The following is a 15,681-nucleotide window of genomic DNA, read 5'->3' on the forward strand; positions in this document are numbered from 1 at the left end:
TCTTCCCTTTACACCACCACTCAACTAGAACACAGAGATACTATGACACCATTCGGTATAACTGTTCTCATACCAACATCCGTCACATACTCCACATCACTCTATGTAAACACTGCTGGTTACATACCCCCAGCCAGGCATTCTCCTCAGGCCTAACGCAGCCACATCCAGCCTGGATAAATCCTGCCAGAACGAACACATACTCCTGACCCCTCAACCACCACACCTACCGCTAAGAAGCAGCTATTACACGAATACCGCACAAGCTGCACACATACATGGTGCCCACACGCACCTTTGACTCTCTCTACTCCCTCTACTGATCTGAACTTCTGTTCCCAAGGGCGTTCAACCTACCAGCGCCTTCGGACCATACCAATGGTATATAAGGCGCTATATAAATGCAAAATAACAATAACAATAACAATATCTGAATATTGGGAATAGTAGTCATGTCACCTTCAATCCCCTGATATGTATGTATTTTCCCTTATAGGGAATGGACGCAATGAAGAAATGTCCCATTTCTGTGGAAGAGATCCGCATCAGTTAAAGAAATTAACAGACAGCTACAGCTAGAACTGTTCTTTTTAAACCAAGTGCTCACATAGGGCACTACAATAGGTCCTGAAGAAAGCAGCAAACTAGTTACCCTGCTGAAACCGGTCGACACTGGTTATGCTGGGTAACCAACACAACCCACCAGATTCACGATAATCTAATAGGGTTCTGGGTGATAGGACATAGAGAATAATTGTTTTAAACCAATAGAATGGAAATATTTCCATGAGACGGTGGTCACACTGCCTTTTTATGATAAGACACATTAAAAGATAATTGTTGACTGACCGCAGTGTGCACTTTTAGCATAGGAAAGTAGTGAGCCAGGTTAGGGAGAGCTTTCTACACCCCCTTCTCCCTTCCCTTCCCATATAGAGAGGCGACACACCAGCACCCAACTAGGGATGCTACACCCCAAGGGACAGTGAGCTTTTTTCTGGATAGGGACATTTAGTTATTTATAGGGAGAAAAGCGCAAGGTTTAATTTTACAAGAAAGTGACATCATTGGTTCTATAATTAACTGGGTCTGTTACATCCAGACGAGGCTTTTTCAGAAGTGGAGTAACACAGGTTTCTTTATGTGAAATAGGATCACAATGTTCCTAAAAGAGGCATTAACAAAAGCACAGAGTGTAGGTATAAGGAGAGTTGTGCAATTTTGATAGCTGGTTATAAATCTGTAGAACAGGTGGTAGGCTTCAAGATGTTTGGGGCGTCTGCAACCTCATGCTCCCCAACTTCTCTAACGTGGAATGGACGTGGTCCATCACAACCAACGTCTGCACCTCCAGTAGATGTAGATGGCAACAAAAAAGAGGAGGCGTCAACAGTGCATTTTATTTTGGATGGAAGTACACCACTCAATGCTTGGATCACGCAGTTGGGTCTTGGGAATAGGTGCTTCAAGTTAAATTCACGTAGAACAGAGAACAGTTCACTACAACTGTTAGTAGCTTGTGAGATACATGTATCAAAATAAGATCTTTTGGCATTTAAAATGCCTTTCTTATAATTGACAACAGCTACTTTGAGCGTGCAATAATCACATTCCTCATTTGTTTTTGCCCATTTACGCTCAGCCTTCTACTTAATAGTTCTCAGCTTTCTCAGAGCTTCAGAGAACAAGCTTTTTGTACAGTATGGGGCCGCACTGTTCTTGAAACCAAAGGGGCGAGAGAGTTGAGCGCAGTTGACAACTGCATTTGAATAGTGTTCCTCACCTTGTTTCCGCATAATACAGCCCTGTTCATGTTGTGAATTAATGGATTGACTCACTTCCTCTCTCCAGTCTCAACAAACGTGACCAGGCTCTGCCAGGTCGACACCCCTTGCCCAGAGCACCTTGCAGACAATGGAGCCACTACGAGCTTTAATTCTCTTTGCAGCTGTACAAAACCTATCTAAGGGAAGTTTAATGTCAGCCAGACCTGCTTTAGTGGGGCACACTGAACAATCCTGTTCAATTTTAGATAATTTGGTTTCACAATCAGTTATGTCCTTCCTAGTAGTTTTGAGCACCCCGAATTCTGTGGCAAAGCAACGTCCCCAAAGTAAGCTTTAAATACCTCCCCTAAAACACCAATTGCACTAACAGCGCCAGTATACATTTAAAACACAATTCATATCGTTATCTATAGTGGAAGCAAACATAGTATCCTGTAATGTCACTGGTTCAAATCTCCAGGGATTCAGGGATTCCATAGTGATCCACCACTCAGGATTACTAAACTAAGCAAAACTGGGAACTGATCAGAATATGTTCTTGGAAGGATATCAATAGAGCAGATATCAATAACATACTAGATAATAGTGAAGAAGACAGCAACCACATATCTATATTTCAAAACATAATGTACTGGTGCATAATATGTGCAATAAAATTTTTAGAGAGAATCATGCACCCACCAGCTCCAACTCTTGAATGGCTATCAAGATAGTTTGAGAAGCTTTAGTTGGCACTCTAGGGGTTGTGCCTGTGTGGTCCACATGAATGCCCAATACAGTGTTCATATTCCCTTCCCAAATTATCGGCACCCTTGCAATAGATTGACATATACCGAATACCGGTATATCAAAATCAGTGTCATCAACATTTGGATCATATGTATTAGAACAGCCCTTGGCCACCCAAGTCCTATACCATATAATACTAGAGAATTAATGAATGTTTTAATCCAATACATTCAAATGGATTTATGCATGTGTCAACACTCCCTTTGATTTAGAACAAGTAGGATGTACATCCTTTGTTCTTTCCCCATACTTAAGCACATTTTACATTAGACCTACATAATGTGTTGGTTTTCTGCAGAAAAACAATTTTAGCAGTATGCCATTCAATGTAAGCAAGTAGTTTACGTGCCTTGACAGGTTTACCCATACTTCTAATTTTCCAACACAGGCATGTCACCTCATCAGTTGATGCTTTCATATTAGGTTAATGCTGTACAACAGCCATTATGACTAACTCATAAGATTCATTATGGGGTAAATTCTCAAAATTCAAAACCCACTGTAAATTGGAGATAGCCAAGTATGCCTTTTTATTTTGTAAACCCCCATAAAAATTACCTCCAACTTCACTGCCACAGAAACTCTGGCAGTGCTCGTTCTGACCAAATTTTGGTATATCAAACTCACAAAACATTTGCAACCATGTATAGGGGCAACTGCAGGCATAGCGTTCTTCCTGCACGAACATCTATGCTGACAATATAGGTACTTTAATCATAAACAACTTGCACTAATCCATTACACAATATCGAGGCAATAGGACAAACCAAGTTCAGTTAAGACATTTCTTACTTTTGTAGTCCCAAGCGCAACCTCAGCATCAGTAGTTTGTTTCTCTCCCCTAGAACCTGATTCACTGTATGGCAGTAGAATAATCGACTCAACAACGGTGTTAGGCAGAATCCTGGGCAGTTCCATTAGGGAGCACTACACAAGATTAAGAATACAGGTGGTAGTACAATTTCACCTTTGGTACAAGCCTGTACTACACAGTTAGAGTGGTATCAGTAGCGGAGCAGCCAGACTTATCCCAAGAGCAAATGAGCAGTAGTACAGATTACACAAAGGACTACAATTACTGTGACTCAAGCAAACACTGACTCAAGGTTTTTGGTTAAAAAGTAAAAGTAAATTTATTCTTAGACCATCTGTTCACAAAACACTTCACTTCTATTAAATTAAAACCACACTTAAAATGCACTACATACAACCAATTCACTTTGTGCAGAACAATTCAAGGTAAGCACCTTTGGATTTGACAGACCGGTGTTGTGAAACAAAGAAGTTACCAGGGGTAGTTACGCAATCACTTTTTGACAGTGATGACAGTTCGGTCTTACGAAAGAGACGCGTACCCGCGAGAAGAAATGTTACCGTAGTCAAACACACTTAGCACATGAATTAACACAAGAGAGTTGGGGACAAAAATCATAGGGAATACTTTTGTCAAGGCAAATAGAATCAAGAGACACTTTCTAAAACATAGATAAAAGTCAATAGGCCTGCGCCAGTGTCCATGGGACAGGGGTCCTGTTGTCGAGGATCACAAGGTTAGAGCAGTTCACAATTCGAGATTGCCAGGCGTACTTAGATATTGTCAAAAGGGAAGCAAAGGTTATAAGAGGGAAGGAAGATAGGGGCAAGCCTTGTGTGAGGAGAAAAGGGTTCACCCTAGTTCCTCAAAGTCCGACACAGTACCTTATTCGTATGAAGAAGAGCTGGTGCCACGGCAGTTGTTCCTGGTAGGTCCTGCAGACTCAGGGTTCCTGAAGCCTCAGTCGTGGGGACAAGAAGGACGACGTCTGGAGCGATCTGCACTACCCAGGGATGAAGCCAGCAGCAGCAAAGCGACAGTGAATAAAAGGTGCCCTCCTTTAAAACAGGAGAGGCTCTTTAGATGGCTATCCGGACCACTACAGCAGTGTGCAGCGATTTCGACCAAGAAGAGGATCCTCTGGCTGTGGAAGGTGAGCTGGTTGATCCCACCAGGCTGAAGGGAAGAAGACTCCGGACTGGATCTTCTCTTGTCGTTGAAGGGTCGATAGCTCAAGACTGCAGCAGGGCTTCACCGGGACTCGGTAGTTGCAGCAGCCGTCTTCTTCTCCGCTTCTCTTCGGTTCCTTGCAGTTCCAGTGGCGACTCTGACTTCCAGCCCAAGAGTCCTGCCTTTTATGCCAAAATCCCCCATTCACAAAGCCTGGCTGTCAATCACTCAGCAGGGGGGTTGTCCAGCCCGGACAACCACCTCAGCCAATCAAGACAAAGTGCGACGTGGGTCTCCAAAGAGACCCTGTGCAGGGGACGACTACACCCCTCCCTCACATTCAGCCCACCTAGACACCCAGACGTCAAAGGAGGGCTTCTGGACAGAAGCCCGCCAAAAGACGGCGAACAAAGGAGGCAAACCTGGTTTGCCGCGCAAAGTAAAACACAAGAAGGACTTTAACAAAAAGAAATGGCGATAAAACCCAACCGGAGCCGAAATAAAAAGTATTTGGTGAAGCGGGTTTAAGTTCAAGGCTAATATAATAGCCTAAAACAGTACCACGTTTATATAGTATAATCGCAGTAGAAATGTTAGGGTAGATACCACTGCCACCAGCCAAGTCTTAGCTTTAAGATAGCAAAATAAAGTTCAGAGAGGCACAGACGAAAAGGGGTAGGAATTAACCCTTTCCAGTACTCCATGTAAGATGGGGTGTACTGGGTCTGCAGTTTAAAGTGCCTATATAAAGTTATTGGCAACTTTACATGTTTCTGGGGGACAGTAGTCAGCCCCAAAAAAATGGAGTCAGTGGGAAGTCTCAAAGACAACCCTATTTCACTGCACTGAAAGTGCTGTGTAACAAACACAAAAAGTGGGGCTCATGGAGTGGTGTAGCTCCAGAGCCCAAGATCACACAAACAGTAGAAATACACATGGCAACCACATGTAAGAGTGGGAAAAAGGCTCACACTCTTACCAGGTGGAAAAAATAAACCCCTGAAATCCAGCAAAGCTGCTGAGGGACTCACTAGGTGAGGGAAATTAGCCATAAATGAGAATTCTCCCTAACAAACGGCCAGAGCATTTTTAAGGCAGCGTGAAAACGTACGTCTTTTTGTTGAATTGGAATCTCAACTTGGCTGGGAAAAACATAGCACAAGTTTTGAACTTTTCACGAAGCAGTTTTAGGACCTCTGCAAAGGATCTATGTTCCATTAGCACTGTGGTAGGGAAGTCTGCGTATAAATATACTCTCTTGAACCCACACCTCGGCTCACCTCTTTCTCTAGCCACACATAACCGTAGGTCCCTGTAATTGAATATGTGGGCGAAAATAGGCCGTGTGGTAGCTCCAAGTTTGGGCTGCGGAACATGGGAATGATGAGCAGGTGACCCCTTAAATGAGGCGACACAGATGCACCATCAACAACTTTCATGATAAGTTCTTCCACAAATACCTCCATGTTCCTGCTCACTGCATTTTGGGGAATCCCTATGATGCGAATTTCATTGCAGCGACAGCACAATTCCAAATCATCACATTTTGCTTTTGTGACGAATCCCGAGATGTAGTCACTTCACCCGGAGGGGAAGTCCCTTCCCATGAGGCCAGGGTGGTGAGGTTGCTACCCAATAGTCCCCCTGGGGCTGGTACTCAGCGGGAGGATCTCATGGGAAGAGACCTCCCCTCAGGGCACAAAGGAGAACATCTCGGGAGAACATGTTATGACAACCCTCCACACAAACCCATTACATCTCCACAGTCTATATCCCCTTCTTTCACCTCTCACCTTTCTCCTTCTTCTACCTTTCTGTATTGCGATAAGGTAGAAATCACTGGCACGAGGACGATCAGGAGTACTACCAGACGGAATATTACTAAAATGTCGCCCTGAAAATTGCAACCCTTTCATTACCGCACCTTTGCACGGTAATAAAATGCCGATCCCCACTACACTGACTAATGGGAGCAGCGGTTGCGAGGGTGTCCCCCGCTGCCCTTTTCGGTTTAGTGGGGGTTGCAGGGGTATCCCCCGCTTCCATTAGATGGAAGCAGGGGAAAATAAAGAAAAAAAAGTAAAAAGAAAAAAGGACCCTGCAACGCCAGCTCAGACCCACATTAGTTGGCGAGACCTGACGCCCCAGGGTTGGAGGAGAGATGGCGGCACACTTCACAGTGTGCTGCCAAAAAAGTACGTGGGTAGGGGGGAGGTGGTTGCGGGGGATGCAGGGCACAGTTATCTATGTGATCACTGCGCCATGTCATAAGGAGAGTCAGCAATTTAATTGTTGCCATTATAGGATGCGCAGTGATCACATAGATTACAACCAGACTTGGTGGAACTGGGACGAGTTGGCCCCGCAGAGCAAAGGATTACCACGCTGGGAGAGTAACATCGACGACAGACTCAGCATGACTGGCCAACCACTGCTTGCCAACCAGGATAAGAAGTGAAGAAGGAATTTAACAGGGATGCGAAGTACAAGACAGGACGATGGAAGCTGGAGGCCTCAGGTGAAGTCGGCACTGGGGCGAAATTCAAACACACACTGAGACGCGAGGAGAAGAAGACGATGGCGGTCGGCCGCGCTGGGAAGGAGACAGGACTGCAGGAGCCGTCCCGGGTGTGGAAGCAATCCGCAGGCATCCGAGGCACGGGACTGTGAAGGGCGTTGTCCGTCTGCCACAGAACGGCACAGACGCTGAGATGGTGGAGCGTAAGGCTGGTTAGCCAAGAAAGACCCGGGGACATGCCACAGCCCCAGAGAAGGGCAACATGCAAGATCCAGAGGGGATGAGAGAAGGCTGGGTCAACTGACTCTGTAGAGGACTCCTAGAACCCTTTCCACTAAAGCTCCAGGGGTGTTGCAAGAAGGGTATGTTGTCTGCAATCCTCCTCCTCCTCGTACCAGTGGAAAGGCTAAGTCCACTGGCCACCAGGGAAGGGTTGAGGACCCCAACCAGCAAATCAGAAATATAAGAGGGAGAGTCCCTTGCTACAGTGGTGAACATAAGTCCACCTGCCACCAGGGAAGGGTTGCGGGCCCACCACAAGAGAACACTACAATTCATCTTCTTCGTAGCAGTACCTGGCAGGACAGTGGATTAAGTCTGCCAAATCAAAGCCTGGTCTGGGACGCGAACCTACAAGAGAAGTACAAACCATCTTCCTCATGGCAGTACTTAGCAGGGGAGTGAACCAAGTCTGCACAGGTCTGGAGGCTGGGAAGCCTGGGTTTGGGGCCCTCGAAGTGAAAGGCTGAAAGTGTTGAACTGTGAAATCAAAGTGAACAGGAGGCCAGGGAAAATAAGTAAATCCCCCTGGTGGTGTTGCATTATGGAACCAAGTGAAAAGACACATGGGGAAGGGTGTCATTATTCTTGGGTGTAGCAAACTCTGAAGTCAAGATACAAGGGAAAGGGACACATTCTCCTGGTAACCAACACCATGGGAAGGGAGTCATCCCCCTTTTTGTGTTGAACTGTAAAATCCACATACCAGGAGAAGGGGGGTGGGGGGAGTCATCCTGGCAACTAAAGCTGAAAAGGCTTTCTGATAACAAAGTGTAAACAGTGTGCCTGCCAGAGAGAAATGCTGGAATTTTGTCTTTTGTATTAGAGGACAATTTTGACCCGGGGAAGGGAGTCATTTTCATAAGAAGAGACCAAAGCCTGGAAGTGAACTTTTACCCCCAGTCCAGAAGAAGGGAGTCCTTCTGGACCAAGAAGTTCTACCTTATCTCTAGTTCATTTTTAAGTGTAAGGGAAAGAAGCAAGGTTTTTGACACAGGACCGTGTACTATTGATTTACATGGACATTCTGACAGAACCCTTAGTGTTTTAGTTGAGACAGGGAAACCCCTCTTCGAGATAGGGAAAGTTAGGTTTTCTCTTTATTTTCTTCACTAATAAAAGTCTCTAGTGATCGCGTACATGCTATTAATGATTTGCTGCAAATCTGTAGTCTCTCTTACAGTGGACGGGGCAGTGAGAGAGGTCTCCTCAGGTATTTTCAGAATCAACCTTGCAAAAATGTCCATACTGCCTTCTTTCTTTTGAGATGCTCTTGTCATAACTGCAGGTTAGGCACAACTATAAATGAAATCGTTTTGGATACTGCAAGGTGCCCTCTTGGAATTGATCACTCAAAGGAGGATTGTCACCACCAACAAATAACTATACAATTCACCCAGGCATATGCTCCACAACCAATTTTGCTGCAGAAGGAATGAACCTCACCCGAACCAAGTATTTCACTCAGGTCCCCAGACACGATTATCCTGTAGGGCAAGTGACTTGAAATACCATCTCCAATCCACTTCATGAGGATGCTCGGCTTCCACCACTTAGTCAAGGGATTGTGCCACTGTGAGCAGAGGGGGATCCCGCCTCACTCCACCCTCAACAAGCCTATCATGGGATGACCTAGGCATTACGATCCTCCACCCACTCTCTTCTCAATTAAATCAACCAGGGTAAATGCATCACAGCCAAGTGTTACCAGGAGAGGAACATGCAGAACAGCAACTGCCAGGCTTCCCCATAGATTGCTACCAGAGCTGAGTCGCAGCCAGTCTTCGACCTCTGGTTGTCCTGCTGAGGCAAGTAACTGGAAAGGGCAAAGCTAATCTGCTGCAGAAGGGTCTCTAGCTTTCCCTGGCCAGTCAGATGTCTGCACAGACAATCCAGCTTTGCTCTGCGCACCACAAGACAAAATGCAAACGACGCCAGCAAGATCTGAACCGAGCATCGATCCTCCGCTCACTCTCCACTGCAATAGCGGTCACCAGGCATGGGGTTCATAAAAAAGGGTCATCGGGGCCTACACAGTAGCCACTGTGAACAAACTACAGTGCAAACAGGAGACTAAAGTGCAGGAGATCTGCAGAGCCTCAGAGGAAGGCAGCCATCTTTCTTAGGTTCTCACCGCCCCACCACACAAGTTGAACATTTTATGTGAACGGGCCTATTGTTTCCTGGAAAAGGGAAGTATTTCAAGTAGTTTGGAGAAAACTACTAAAATAGACAACCTCCCCTGCACAAGCATTTTTTCAAGATGTTCTACTCCACACAATGGAAGAACATCACATGTGCGTGCTACGTCAAACTGAAGAAATAGTGGCAATCAAATGTAGCATAAGCACATGATTTTAACTACTCCACTTACCACTATTTCCAGGTGACTGCAAAGCATCGCCTGTCAAGCCACACCATCCAACACAGAAGATATCCCGTGAGTCATATCTGCACCAATAGTCAAACGCTCCTCTCCAGCCATCAAATGTAATAAAGATGTCATCTCCTCTACAATCGCCAATGGTTGCTGGACATATCATGTAAGGGTTTTTCTTGTCCACTGCTTCAAGTTTCATCCCGACTTTAAAGTCATTTCGAGATGGTTTTGGGGGCTCCTAAAATATAAATTAGATTAAACTATAAGAATTAGTTCTTTCTATCGAAAAGTACTTAGTGCACCGCCAAGCAGCTGAACATTCAAAAGTTCTAAATGCAAAGACAGAAATTGTCTAAGGATATTTGAAAATAATGATTCTTTCAAGCACTGTAAAAATGTGTTTTATTGTGACATTTTTTTAAAGTATTTTTGCTTGCCCTTTGTGGCCTACCTCTTCAAATGCCACTCGACTATGAATGACTCACCTTCACACATCATGTTATGTTGCCAAACCACAACAGAGTACTATAATAAGCAACATATCATATACCATTTGATCTATTTTGAATTTTGTTTCGCCAAATAACACCTTTTGAGATCTTGCACTGCTAAATGGGTGTCAAGCCCTAACAGAAGTTGGAGAGTGCTTGGTATTCTATGTACCTCTGAAGGAGAATGGCACCTGAATTTAGCAGGTTATGGGTTTGCGGCATATGTTTAACCACAATGTGTACATCAGAATTGTCATCAGAAATTGCCACTTGCTTTTAGCGGCCTCTATAGGCTTTACAGAGGTACGCTACTGCAAAACAAATGGTCTTTCCCCTTTTGTAATGGCTTGGCAGTTGAAAAACGATGGTTTGGAGGGTTGCCCAGAGCAATGCCAAAGGTTAAGATTTATTCTAAACCTTCCAGCAATCAGCCCGTTTTTTTGCTATAGTCACCCCTAGTGGGACGTGTATGCCCAGACGTGACCACAGTGCCTGCTGAGCCTAGAGACCCAAGCTACTCCTCACTGATGAGGCCCAACGCGACCGAAACATGTTTTGGGATGCTTGTGGTCTTGTGCAGAAGAGATGTGACTAAGCAGTTCGGATGGACTGCCCCTTTTGGGGTGGGAACAATCCTGATTTGCATATGGTCTTTCCCCTTTTGTAATGGCTTGGCAGGCGAAGAACGATGGTTTGGAGGGTTTGCCAGAGCAATGGCAGATGTTAAGATTTATTCTAAACCTTCCAGCCATCAGCCCTTTTGTTTTTTTACAGAAGTATCGGCAGCTGCTCAGTTATACCTAAATATATTTGCCAGCCAGGGAGTGTTCATCATCTAGTAGGCCAATAAGACAGAACTTTATTTCAAATTATCATCGGCCAATCACAGCCACTAGTTCTCGGTCTTTATACAAGCATTAGAATACTGGCGCTAAAAGTACTGACTGCGCCATTCTAGTTTGCCCTGGGAAGGGGGATAGATTGGGGGCGGCAGACAGGAAAGGGGTACCATTCTGTAAATGAAAATAAACAAATATGGGAATGGCACAGCCAGTATTCTAAACGCACCATAATGTGTGTTATCCTAACTTATATTACTGGGATTTAACTGCAGAGCAATGCCATTTGCATGAGCTCCAGGCGCACTGGAGGATCACATAAAACCCAGCATCCAGTTAAGAGCTTGATGCAAACTAACACACTTGGAGCTATAGTACATACAAAGGTATCAGCATTTGCGTTAATAACAGCACCAATAGCAGCACCATGTACCAACAGCTGCTGTACACCATATTATAGAAACAAATCTAGTGTGCTCTGCAGCAACAAGCAGACACAGGCCATGCTCAGGAAAAATCGGGCATACCGTCATCAACTGGCCAAAGGGAATTCCCTAATTTGTGGGAGGAGTCCCTTGATGCAACTAAGGGAAGTTCCTATTTCAAATGTGCAGGCAAGTACTTTACTGCCACACATTGAGTATTCAGAAGCGGGTGCACGGCAGTGTTGCGCCTCTAGCACAATGTGTGATGAGGGCAGACACAAGTGCAACTGCACATTGTGCTCCTAATGACATGTGTAGCTTCTGGATGTTTGGCATCCAACTGAACTGATGCTATAGCCCCCCAAAACTAAGCTTCTATTCCATCAGATGCCTCATATTAGACAGGTTGAATCCTGCCACTCAAACATGGGCACGGATGCCTTCTCACCATCTCTCATTCACTCGATGAACTAGAAGATAAATCCCCATCTAACAGCATCTACTGCTTGAGTCTGCAACCTTTTGCTCGCAAGATGTTTTGGACTACAACTCCCATCAGCTTTAACCAGCATAATCAATGGTGAGGGATAATGGAAGCTGTAGCACAAAATATCAGTAGTCCAAAACATCTGGAGAACCACAGGTTGCAAGCCCCTAATGTAGTGACTGAGCCAGCATCCACTCTCTTTACCTTTTCCCCAGTCCAGCAACTTCTCGCGCGAAATACGCCATAATGAATGGTCAGGTTCTAATCAGCCACTGTTTGAACACAGCCAAAAGAAATGTCATCACTTCCTTTCCACAAAGGCAGCTACACTTATTCCCCTTCTAAAATGCATTACACAAATCGCATCATTTTAAAAATGGCGTATTTTGTGAAGACAAACCATCTCACCAGCAAGTTTGATAACTTTGGCTGTCTTCACACCACCTAGAGTCAAGTCCCAAAGAGATTGAAAATAGACAGATTCAATAAAAAAAGCATAAAGCACACATTCTCCAAGTACACCCCTAGATGCTGAGGCCAGCGTCCAATTGATCTTTGACTCTTCCCCTATCCAACAGTTTAGGAAGGAATTAAAAAGCGAACCTATTCCTTCACTTACTGCACCTCAAACTTCTTACCCCAATGTACTGCAGTAGACTATTGCCCCAGCTAATGTGATTAGGAACATCACTTTTGTACTAATAGGGCTCTATGTGTTGGGACTTTGCTACCTATTTTCCCTGGCCTCTGATGAATTCCTCTGCATTCTGTATATAGCTCGCCTAGGTTTGCACTATAAGAGAACATACATTAAATAGAAATGTTGTTAGATTAGAACTCTTGGGCAGGTCGAGGGGTGCTAGGAGTTCGCAAACCCAGAACTCATGGAAGGCCTAACTCTTTCCCTTCCTAAAAGGAACGCAGGTCCAGACAGACAGCAAATTCAAGCAGCGGTTTATTACAGCCCAAAACCAACAGGGATCAGTACAAGGATAAAGCTCCTGGAACATCACAAAGATCTCTGGCTCGCAGGCCAGTTTTTAGGCAAATCCACGTCACAATAACGTCACGACCTGGGACCTTCTCCAGCAAACCTAACATGTGGATTGGGCGTTGAGTGGTAGTTCCCCTATAGTAGTCCCTATATCGTTTAGTTGACTGGTTCTCCGATGTCAGGTGTCAGGCCTGGACCATCCCTGAAAAGCGCTATTTCTACAATGTTGCAGTATGCAGGCTGGATGATTGGTCTGTGCCTATGGATACCCACCCCTAGGGTCCTGAGCTGTGATTAGTTAGAGCTGCTGCCCCCAGGCCTGGGACCCAAGTCGGTTCTCAGCTCGAAGTGTACCTGTTCAAGGTAGCAACGCTGAGCTTCTTGCTGTATCAACTTTGTTGCAAGCCATGGTCTGGCTTGTGAGACCGTTCTGCTTCCCAGCTGCTAGTTTCGGTTTATCATCAGCTTGGCCAGTCACATGTCCAGAGGCTGTGTTTCTGCGCTCTACTGCTCTGAATTAGTCAGAGTTTGTGGGGATTATTCGTATTTTCTTGGGCTGGTGCTACTCTAGTTCAAGGAAAGGAATGTTGCTTGCCTTGGTGGCCTTGACAGCTGGCCCAATTCCACACAGTTGCTTACTCCTGTTCACTCTGAATTTTAGCTCTGTAAGCACTTGCTGAGACGGTTGTGGCCTACTGTGATTTCTTAAACCACAGCATGGCTTCTACCATTTCATGCTTTTCATAGTATCCATGGGTTAGTGGTTTATGGTCCTTCAGGTCCCTCGAGTACCCCTGCAGTTCCACAGGAATAGTTGCATCTAAGTATCTGCAAGCCTATACAGGATCTCTTGCTTCCTTTCGGTTTCACTGTTGCTTTTTCAGCAAGCTAATGTCAAAATAATAAATGTGGAGACGGCATGTATATGTCTCTGTCCTCTAACTCATAGAACTGTATGCATGTGTTCTTCGTGTATTTCGGTGTGTGATGGTGTCCCGATGTGTGGATGGCATGTGTGATTCATGTCTAACACTGCTATGTCGTGGTGTCTCTAAAGACTATGAGCACGTCTTCTTGGCGCTTTAGTCGAGCTCTGACAACATCTGGTGACTCCTCATCCACTCTAGGCAGTGCCGGTGCTGGTCCTGGGCTGTAGGGTTGACAGAGTGGGTACCTTTCAGCGTATTTGTCAAGCAGGGAAGCAGTGGAGGTTGGTGCAAGCTCGTATGAACGGCCATATTGTCATTGGTTCTTCTTCTTGTTCGAGTGTTTTGTGGGTGGGGGAGCAGGGGCAGATTTCGACCTTACCTCTTCAATGTTAAGTCACTTAAGTCACAGTGACAGAGGCAGGTGGGGGGTCTCTTCTACATATATGGGCTGTGGTAGGATCAATTGTAACAAGGGCCAACGCACCATAAGTGCAGCGGGATTACAGACAGAAACTATCCACTGGCACATGATATGCATAGAAGAACCATCTTGTAATGTAGAGGCTATCGCATTGAGTATGTTTTGGCAGTGCAACGTAGTTCGTACAACACTTTGAAACACTCAGAAGAAAGGTTAATGCCATAAATGCACTATACAGCAGAGTCTGCAGATCCTGCTTGGCCGGGGACCCTGTAGGCAGAGCAAAGTTCATTTGACACCACCTATGATCATAAAAAAATGAGACAGTGATCACTATGAGTGGCTATAATGGTGTGCGAGTCATTGCCCTTATTAAATATTTGAGATGTATTAAAATGTACGAAGGATTCCTTCGCTGGGTGGGGCAGATGGCAGCTTTTAGGCACACGTCTGTTGAATTTCTGCCCAACAGCCACATTCACCTATGTTGGGGGCAGGAGGAATCTGAAACATATTTGATGCAGTAGCCAATATTGTCAGATGTCTCAGGTTGTTTGAATAAAGTGACCTGAGCAAAGAAACACAAAAACAAAAACACTGTTCACAGAGACAAAACAAACACTGAAAAACTTGAATGGATAGAATATGACTTCTTGCAAAACAAAGGGCCTCATTACACGTTGTGGTAAGGGAATACCGGTAATGAATTACCGGTACTGGTAATTTCCCAAGCCAATCACGACCTGGACCCACCGCTATTAGCACACCCGTTAATTACGGTGCCACTAATAGCGGCAAGTCCGCGTGCGCGCGACCCCCATGCCGGAATTAGCACCATGACGCTAATACCAGGGCATCACACGCCATGCGGACATGACATTAGCAGCATGGAAAACACCTAAAATACCCTTACCGGCATGGCGCAAATAACGGCATCGAAAAGCACCCGTTAAGAGACCTGAGCAGTGTACCCATCTGCCACAGGTGGACACAATCAGCACAGGTGTATGCAATGGAGACAGGCAGCACAAAAGAGCACACCACACCCCTTCCCACACCAAGATGGTCCCAATAGCAGCAGCATGACATGATGGGCTGGAGTACATGATAGCAGTGCAGCACCAACAACAACAGCCAGCACCAGAGGTGAGCCGTAACAGGTACCCATTCCTCACACCATACAGGCGATGACAGCTATCCACTGAGGAGGTGGCTCCTAACCCATGTACGGAACCCACAGAACCATCAGGAAGAGGGCAACAATATTGCACATCCTTCCGATGACAGTGCTCCGCTGCCTAAGCGGCCTGGGTGTGGCACTCCTGTACGGCCGGGTCAAAGTGGCAAAGACAACCATG

The 15,681-nt window shown here is 45.4% G+C and overlaps 1 protein-coding gene across 7 annotated transcripts in view; it reads right to left on the bottom strand.

Moving 5' to 3' along the window:
• SCML2 (Scm polycomb group protein like 2) overlaps positions 1–15,681 on the bottom strand; it is a 1,699,115-nt gene that overhangs the window by 1,092,682 nt on the left and 590,752 nt on the right. For all 7 annotated transcript variants that reach the window (XM_069636837.1, XM_069636835.1, XM_069636832.1 and 4 more), the window contains one exon: positions 9,732–9,975. In XM_069636837.1, the coding sequence (XP_069492938.1) occupies positions 9,732–9,975 (244 nt within the window). The remainder of the gene's footprint in view (positions 1–9,731; positions 9,976–15,681) is intronic.

This window comes from Ambystoma mexicanum, chromosome 7p (genome assembly GCF_040938575.1).
Source record: "Ambystoma mexicanum isolate Mex_15411 chromosome 7p, UKY_AmexF1_1, whole genome shotgun sequence".
Taxonomy (NCBI): Eukaryota; Metazoa; Chordata; class Amphibia; order Caudata; family Ambystomatidae; genus Ambystoma; species Ambystoma mexicanum.